Genomic DNA, 10,141 nt, shown 5'->3' with positions numbered 1-10,141 from the left:
GTAATTAGATCATGTTGTTGTAATTTTTTCCTGTGAAATTCCATTCATATGGGAGATTGTTGGAAATAATAGTTTTTATAGGCTTAATTTGGGCCAACTTTGAGTCAAAATTTGAGTAGGGTCCACACATTTTTTGGGATAGGTCCAAAGAGGTGACGTGTTCCTTGCTGCATGAAAAATCACACGGTGAAGACGGTTCATCAAAACCATTTACGAGTGAATGGGAAGTTGACGTCGTTTTTGAGTTCATGGAATAGGCTATTAAAGAAGTAAATTTTGGGTTTCCTTGTAATGGTTATCCCACATTGGAAATTTAAGAGAACTTATGTGTGTATATAAGTTCTAGATGGAAACACTTGGGTTAGGCCCCAAGGGGCACCCTAACTTTGTAGAAGGGAGGAGTTATAGACAAATTGAACATTGGCTCAAACCACCACACGCGCGTGCGCACCGTCGTTCGTCCGTCCGTCTGATTAGACTAGTCGTATCGGGCGCGGTTGTGGGTTAGTTCTAACATTAATTTTTTGGACAAAATTTATTTGAATTTTTTCAAATTCTCGTGGGAAAAAATTATTTGAATTTTAAAACGAAATTAATTTAATTTATTGTGCCAAATTTTTATGTCCAAACAAGCCTCCTTCGGTCCAATTTCCAACTGTTGCTCTAAACTACCCAGCAGTTCGAACAAATTCAAACCTGTGTCAATAGATTCGAATTCAAAACCATACATGTTCAGTTTGAAGATTGCATCTGTTCAGGTTGTTTTGCACTTGTTCGGCCCTTCTGAATGGTCACCTATCTGCCTATACATACCAGGCCTTTCCAGTAGATTTCTACATCCTAAAAAAAATAAAATCTGAAATTTTCTTGGTTCTCTCCCGGTTTTGCTCCTTTGCGTAAATTCTCTTCATACTGGTTTTTAGGAAAAATTAAGAGAGTATGGAACACAGGTTTTGTTCGCCTTACAAATTATTTGGAGTGCTACTACAATTTGTGTAGATCATTGTATCTTGGGAAATATACGCCTTTTATCCGTAAGCACCGAAGTAGGGCGAATATGTCTTAAGGATAGAGTGTCACACACTTGACTTGATCTTTTTGTACTTTTAAATATTTATTCGATTCGGTAAAATAAATTCTGTTAGTAATTTATTTTTATTTGTTTGATTTGTTTCAATTTATTTATTATACACAAAAGATTGTTCCAACATATAGGTACTGGAAAATTGGAGGGAAATGGTTACAAGGGTATGTATTGTTTTATAAGGGATGTAAAGGGTATTTTGGGCACTTAAATATTTATTGTGGCTGATGTCACTCGCTTTGGTTACTTTTGTAGCGTGCTTCTAACAGAAGAGGGAATTTGACTATTATTTTCAAAAGTAACGGAAGTCTATGTAATTTTTGAAACTACATAGAAGATATCTATAATTAAGGTAAACCTCAAGAACGGTAAGTGTAATTTACCCTTTTACAATTAACTTCAACGACATTTTAAAAATAAAAAATCAAAAGTCATAGTTATAGGACAAATCATAGTTTTAATTTTAGCACATCTCACCATAAATTAAAATTCTTAATTTCAACACTAGTTATCACAAATCAAAAATTTTAATTTTAGTACATCAAAATTCCCAATGTAAAAACAAATAATCACAAATTAAAATTCTTAATTTTTAGCAAGTCATAACACGTCATTTTTAGAACAAAAAATTATGATATAAAAATGTATATCATAGTAGGTAGTACATTATGTGTTCGAATTTCGCCGTCTATTTATAACTATTTATAATTAAAAACATGTGTGTGTTTGGTAGAGAAAAATTTGAGCACATATAAGAGAATATGTTGAGAATGCATAAATAATAAGATACCCAACTCCCTAATCTAACAATTCAAATTTTTAAAAGAATTAATCGTTAATAATATAATAAATAAAGAGTGCTGCTATTAGTACTTACCAAAATTTTTTGAACCTCCTATTTCTTTGGACTCCAATCCTAAACGCTAAATTTTAATAATATTTTTTTGGACACCCCACTTATTACCAAATCTACCCATATTCATAATATTTTCACAATGAAATGCACACCCACCTAATTTTTCATCCCTCTCCTTCCCTGACTCACTCAATCTTCAAAGTTTGGAACTTTGGTCCAGTATAGTTCCTCCGACCTCCCTATTGCGTATGGATGGTAATTCACTCTCATACCCTTCTTCACTACTGTCCCATCTGGCAACACGTCGTTCTTCAAAGCTTGCTTTCCGTCAATGGGGATGGGTGGGTAGAGTCTCATGGTCTCGCTCAGCGACGCGTGTATGTAAACCATGTCTTTCATTTCTTCGAAGATCGGAGCTTCGGATTTCTCATTGATTTCTTTGAGAATCTCAGTTTTTACATCTGGGTTTTTGGAGACAAGCCAGAAGAACCAGATTAAAGTTTTTATCTAAATGCCCTGAATTCAAGATTCTCGATAGGAGATCAGCAGATTTCAGTGATGATTTTGAATTTGTTCACCACTATTTAGCCGAAAAAATGTATTTTGTTCAGAACGGTTTTGTCGAACAATAATGATCTTGTCAGCACTGTATGTCCGAACAAAATTTGTTCATCACTGTGTAACTTGAATCCATTCCAATTCACAACTTAAAATAACATGAATTAAATCCATTTAAAATATATAACTTAAATCCATTCCAACTCACTCTTTTCCATTCTAAGTTAGTTTAACAAAGAAAATTACATAACTGACTATCTACATTAATGTTCGGAACCTATGTATTGAACGAAAGGATTATGTTCAGTACTGTATTACCGAACATAATTCTAACAGTCAGCAAACCAGTACCGAACAGCTCGAACGAAACAAGAACGATCGAAAACGACCGAGAATGTTAATATAAGACAGATAAACTTATTAATGGAACGCCGGTCTCACTAGAATTGTTGTCCTCGTCCTCCATTGCTCTACACAGTAAAATAAGTGATGAAGTATACGTTATGCTTGAAGCAATCTTCAGAGTTTGGAACTTTGGTCCAGTACAGTTCCTCCGACCTCCCCATTGCGTAAGGATGGTAATTCACTCTCATACCCTTCTTCACTACTGTCCCATCTGGCAACACATCGTTCTTTAAAGCTTGCTTTCCGTCAATGGGGATGGGTGGGTAGAGTCTCATGGTTTCGCTCAGCGACACGTGTGTGTAAACCATGTCTTTCACTTCTTCGAAGATCGGAGCTTCGAATTTCTTATTGATTTCTTTGAGAATCTCAGTTTCTACATCTGGATTTTTGGAGACAAGCCAGAAGAACCAGATTAAAGCTTTCATCTAAATACCCTGAATTCAAGAATCTCGATAGGAGATCAGCAGATTTCAGTGATGATTTTGAATATGTTCACCACTGTTTAGCCGAAAAAATGTATTTTGTTCAGAACGGTTTTGTCGAACAATAATGATCCTGTCAGCACTGTATGTCCGAACAAAATTTGTTCATCACTGTATAACTTGAATCCATTCCAATTCACAACTTAAAATAACATGAATTAAATCCATTTAAAATATATAACTTAAATCCATTTCAATTCACTATTTTCCATTCTAAGTTAGTTTAACAAAGAAAATTACATAACTGACTATCTACATTAATGTTCGGAACCTATGTATTGAACGAAAGGATTATGTTCAGTACTGTATTACCGAACATAATTCTAACAGTCAGCAAACCAGTACCGAACAGCTCGAACGAAATAAGAACGACCGAAAACGACCGAGAATGTTAATATAAGACAGATAAACTTATTAATGGAACGCCGGTCTCACTAGAATTGTTGTCCTTGTCCTCCATTGCTCTACACAGTAAAATAAGTGATGAAGTATACGTTATACTTGAAGCAAAACTTTCAAGTTCAATAGCGTTGATGATGGTGATGAAGATGACACATTCAGGATTTAAGATGATTATGAAAAATAATAGATTTAGGGTTTATATTAGTTGGTTATGAAAAGTAATAGGTTTAGGGTTTACAAACATAGAATACGTATAGTTGGAGTTGGAGGTGGGGGCGGGGGTGGGGGTGGGTGTCAAATATTATAGAGTATCAGTTCTTATTGATAGGTGAGTGTTTAATTTAATAATGTCTTTTAATGTAATTTTACTTTAGGGTATAATTGTAATAAAAAAAATTTATAAAATGGGGGGTCCAAAGAATTTTGACAGGTGCTAACAGCAGCACTCTAAATAAACACAAAAAGGCTTATTTTGAGAAATATGTTAAAAAATAATTTTTTAACTTTTTTAATTCTTTTAAAAATATGTATAAAAAAATAGAGGTGAAATAATTTTAAAAAAATTAAAAAACTAACTTTAATCATATTTTTAAAATAGGCCAAATTAAAGGAATGTAAAACATAGGTGTCGTTTGGAATGTGAGTTGGCTTTTTGACTTTTTTAACTATTTTAGTCAGGGCTAAAAAACTTAATTTGAGAAGGACTTTTTAAACTTTTTTTTGAGAGAAGAGTGTAATGATTATGAATTAAATATAATATTTTATTTATTGTGAATAAAATAACCTATTTTATTTTTTATAACTATTTTAACCTCAAACCTACCTCCCAAACCATGCCAATTGGTAATGGGCTTTGCTCGACGACTCCTTTTTTTCTTCCAAAGGATCAAGCTTCAATTTTATTGGTTGAGCAAGTCACGGCTAGGAGAAATTATTGGTTAGTATTGTGACGTGATGTCTTAATGATGATTTGATTGATAAAAGAGATAAAATTTATAAATTTAAGTTTTATTTATCATAATTTAAAAAGAATTAAAAAGTCATTATTTTATTTAAATCATATCATCTTATTTAAATTATATCATTTTAAATTTAATTCATATTTTATAAAAAATTATAATTCATATCAAACACAATCACATAGGACCCCAAAACCACCCAAAAATTTTCCACCGCCCAGGGATTGGTGTCTCTTTCCTCTTATGAAGTCGTTATTGCGTCATTCTCCTCCTTGGGTAACGTTACATTTTTTAATTTTAATGTTTGGGGCATTATTGTGTCCCTTTCGTTTGAATTTTTTAAAAATTGAATTTTTTAATTTTCGTATTTTTTTATTTTTAATGAATATTTTTAAAATTTTAAATGTATTTTTTTATTTTTTTTTAAATGCACTTTACTTAAATGTATTTAAAAAGTAAAAAATTTGTGAAAAAATATTTTTAAAAATTAATAAATACATAAAAATATAAAAAAAAATGTACTAAATTTTCGTATTTTTTTTATATTTTTGATATTTAGTGAATTTTTAAAAGATTTTTTTTAATTTTTTTTACATTTAAGGTATATATATGTTAAGTATGTTTAAAAATTAAAAAAATTATTCAAAATATTAAAAAAATTTAATAAAAATAAAAAAATACGAAAAATAAAAAAATAAAATTTTGTAAAAAATATTTTTAAAAAATAATAACCAAACATTCCACACTGCCAAAGTCAAAAATTGTCTAGATGTGAAGACGACACCGTCAGCTTGACCAAATACGACGCCGTATTTTTTGTTCTGAAAAACAAATAACGAGATTGATTTCAAAAAAAATAAATAAATAAATAATCGGAGACTTCTTCGATGGAGTTATGATGGAACGGCACGTTGTGAGTTGGGAAAACGGGCAGAAGAGTGTGACGTGTCGGCGTCAAAGTTGAAGGGGACCATACCTTTTTTTCAAGTCGGCGTAGCAATTAGCTGTGTTTCTGTGACCAAGTCTAATGCTGCCAAAAACTAGCTTTTTGAATGTCTTCTTCTCCAAATGCCCTCCACATTGCAACCGAATTACATTTCTAACATCCCTTTCTTTATTTTGTGGTAACTTATTATGAAATTCACAAAATGAATTTGTCACGAAAATATATTTAAAACTTACCACTTTGGTAAAAAAATTGCAAACTTCTAAAATTATTTTTATGTTTAGGAAGTAGGTTTTGGGGTTCTTTTGGCTAAAATAATTACAAAAAATAAAATAAATTTTTTAATCTAATAAGACAAAACATCACATTTAACTCATAATCATTATATTTTTTTTCTCACAAAAAAATAAAAAAATTTAAAAAAACAAAAAATCCTTCTCAAATCAGGCTTTTTAGCCCTAGGCTAAAATAGTCAAAAAAATTAAAAAGTCAAAAAGTCAATCTACTTTTCAAACGAAGCCAGTTTTCGTTTTCTCTTGGTCATGATTGCTTGTTGGAGTAGGCCAACGGGTTAGTATGTTTTCCAAAATAGAATTTTACTATCATATTAGTGAATTACATATTCACAATCATATATTTCAAAATTTTAAAATAGCTATATCTCTTATTAACAAAAAATAAATAAATAATTACTTTATCTGCTAATTAAAGTAAAATTTTGTCAATGCATTCATTGGCAAACTTGAGAAGCTCCCCAACTACTTAATATATTCCACAAATGGAACAATGGTATGGTGTGGACCTTTGGTTAATCAAAATTTATATTTTAAATTTAATATTTTTTATAGGAAAAACTTGTAGCATTAAAAAGAAATTGCAGCTACATCAGCAGAAAGAAAAGACACAACCCAAGATGAAGGGCTATTTTGAGAAGATGATTATAATCAGTTTTTTGGTGAAACAGTTTTTCTGTGAGAGATGAAGTGGGTTATAATCTGGGAAGTGGTTTATAACCCACTTCCCAAAATAGGCCGAAGTATTCTCCATCCAAGCTTGGAAATTGTCTATAGATAAAACATATCTAACAAATTTATGAAAACACATATTGCCCATTCTAATGATGCTATGTTAAAATTTTGACCCAATTTTCAACGCCCAAAACAACTGGACCAATCTCTTCTTTACTGTTTGTAGCGTCTCCAAAGAGTCACTCCTCCCAAATGTATCGCACAACTCCCTCAGTGGCAAAAATTAGAAATCTAATAATTGAAAATTTGAATTTATGCGGATGCATAATGCATTCATACTTTCGAATTTATAAAGTACTTAATAGAGAAAGATTGGAACAAAATAATTGGGGTATTACGTTGAAGAATATTATGAGTTTTGATATTATGGAGGGTGGATTTGCCTCATACTAATTGATTAAGAATTTAAAAGAGATATATGAGTCGCACTGTTCCAGATATGCAAAATAATAAATTATTAGTGCAACCCGATCAGCGGTTAGTGGCAGAGGCAGGAATTTAATATAGGGGACACCTATTAATTACAATCTCAAAATTTTTCTTCCCCAATTAATAACAATAACATAATAACAATTTTTTGAACTAATGTTAAACATTAAAAATTAATATCCATTACAAAAAGTTTTAAATTTTAAACTTTTACAATTGATCCCGATGAGTTTTCATCTTTTGAAATCTTTCCATAATAGTATCATTGTCAATGTCATCAAAAATATCTCTCTCAATGTAGACAACCAACCTATCATTCATTCATTTATCATCCATTCGGTTCCGCAACCGATTCTTTACAATATTCATAGCTGAAAATACATTCTCAACAGTAGCAGTTGCAACAGGTAAGATTAATGCTAAAGTCCAGAGCAAATACACCAATGGATATACTTTGTCTCTTCCAATCTCTGCCATTTTCTTAGCAAGATCGGCAATTCCATTCAACATTGAGAACTCACTATTGGATAGCATGTCAGTAATATATGTATCAAGTTGATTATTAAGTACCATGAGCTCCACTGAAGAAAATTCTTTGGGATAAAATCCAGCAAGATGAATTAACTTTTTCCTGTCAAAACTAGAGAAAGAGTTAGATGGATTCAAACATGCCACAAAATTAACAACTCAGTGTTCGACTCAGTGAAATGAGCATTTAGTTCTTGAATTTGCATATCCAAAACAGTATAGAATAACTCAGCACGATAGTGATGTAAGTTTGTAATTTCTTGAGAATTGCGTCTTTTTCTCCCTCGAGATACAAACATACCTTTCATTTGGGGAACATCAATTTCATACTTTTCACAAAAAGACAAAATATCATCAAGTAAAGATGTCCATTCACTCTCTCTCATCTTTTGGAGTCGTACTTTAGAAATTTGAACTAAATTCATAGTATTAACAATATCTTGATCTTTCCTTTGTAGTGCTTGCTATAACTCACTTGTAATAGCCAATATCGTTTTCATCAAATGAAGGTTGAATACAAACTCAAATGATTGAATTGAGTCCAACAATACATTTGTTTTTGCTTGTTGTTCTAAATTTGAACCATTCTCTGAAATCATTTCAAGCACATCAATCACTGTTGAAAACATACTAGCCAAGCTCACTAAAGTACCATAGTGTGAACCCCAACGTGTATCACCAGCACATTTAAGATTAGTTTCTTGATTTAAGCCTTACCCACTAGATAGCTCTCCAGTATTAAGTGCCTCAGCAATTTTTGCAGCTTGCTTCTCCCTAACAATATCTTGGCGTTTACATGATGCTCCAATAACATTCACCACATTAGAAACCAAAGTGAAAAGTAAAGCAATTTGACTATGATTCTTTGCCACGGCTACAAGTGCCAATTGCAATTGATGAGCAAAACAATGAACATAATATGCACAAGGATTCTCTTTCAGTATAAGTGTTTTAAGACCATTGAACTCACCTTGCATATTACATCCTTGACCTTGCAATCTAGAAATACTCAATCCAAGTTTGGAGAATAAATTTTCCATTGCTTGTTTAAGTGAGAGAGCATTCGTATTAGCAATATGCTCAATACCCAAAAAGCGTTCAATCACTTGGCCTCTTTTGTCAACATATCGTATAACAACTGCCATTCGCTTCTTGATTGATATGTCATGGGCTTCATCAATCAAAATAGAAAAAAGTGTATCCCCAAGATCTCTAATAATCACATTGTTAGTGTCAAATACGGCCACATTTACAATGTCTTTTTAAATATCAGGAGATGTCAACTTGAGATTTTGTGGGGCATTGTTCAATGCAACCACTTTGACATCTTCATTATGATCAGCAAGAAACTTGAGAAGTTCACGAAAATTTCCTTGGTTACTTGAATTTTCATTATCATCATGTCCACGAAACGCAAGTCCTTGTCTTAGAAGAAATTTAACACAATCAACCGACGAATTCAAACGGGATCAATACTCAATTCGTGATTGATCAGATTATTTGAAAAAATCGTTTCAATTTGTTGTTTTGGTTTAACAAGTCTTGACAGTTACTCGAAACTTTATTTTGAGTACTATTGGGACCTCCAACATGAGTCTGAATTTTTTCTTTTTTCTTCCAATTTGAGAAATCCTCACCAACAAAAGAATCACCACCAGCTTAATCTCCGATATCGAGTTTGAAAAGATAACAACATAAACAAAATGCTACATCTTTTGCTACACTATACTCCAACCGATTAGGAAATTCACTAAACCAAGTCTGATTAAATCGCCGAAGTTTTTGTCCAAATGATTTTTGTGGAAAATTATGATCACGAGGTTGACAAGGACCTTTTTGTAGATATGCCCTACGAATTCGGTCTCGATCATTAGCATTATAGTCCATAACCCGAGGCCGTAGTCCTGAATCTGTAGGAAGGTTTACTAAGTTGATTTCTATGCGACTTTGTTTTGCGGAAGAATAGTTTTCATCTTTTTCTTGAGAAAGAGATGATTCTAACTTTGATTTTTTTTTTTTTTCAATATTTCTCCATGACTGTTTGAAAAAACTAAAAATCAAAATAAAAATTCATAATCAAAATCTCAAACCCCTCACAAATCAAAATCTTCAATTTTAATACAAATCAAAAAATTTAAATTAGCACAAATCACAACAAATCAAAATCCCTAATTTAAATATTAATCACTGCATATTAATATTTTTAATTTTAGCACAAATTAAATCCCTAATTTTAGCACAAACAACAACAAATCAAAATCCCAAATTTTAATATAAATCACCACCAATTAAGATTCATAATTTTAACATAACAAAATCTCTTATTTTAACATAAATAATAACAAATAAAAAAATTTTACAAATCAAAACTTAACAAATAATTATAAATTAATACTCATAATTTTTATTTAAAAGTAAAAAAATAAATAAATAAAGTTACCTATAAACAATAAAGAGAAGACAC

The 10,141-nt window shown here is 31.3% G+C and overlaps 1 protein-coding gene across 1 annotated transcript; it reads right to left on the bottom strand.

The window, feature by feature from the left end:
* Positions 1-7,470: 7,470 nt before the first annotated feature.
* LOC145805509 (uncharacterized) lies at positions 7,471-8,822 on the bottom strand. Its single transcript, XM_082900660.1, has 2 exons — positions 8,395-8,822; positions 7,471-7,780 (listed from the first exon to the last, which is right to left on the bottom strand). The coding sequence occupies exons 1-2, from the start codon at positions 8,820-8,822 to the stop codon at positions 7,471-7,473; spliced, it is 738 nt and encodes a 245-aa protein (XP_082756786.1).
* Positions 8,823-10,141: the final 1,319 nt, after the last annotated feature.

This window comes from Camellia sinensis, chromosome 13 (genome assembly GCF_055761805.1).
Source record: "Camellia sinensis isolate YWXY chromosome 13, ASM5576180v1, whole genome shotgun sequence".
Lineage (NCBI taxonomy): Eukaryota > Viridiplantae > Streptophyta > Magnoliopsida > Ericales > Theaceae > Camellia > Camellia sinensis.
The sequence above is the reverse complement of the archived record's forward strand: the minus strand, read 5'-3'. Positions and strand labels throughout refer to the sequence as shown.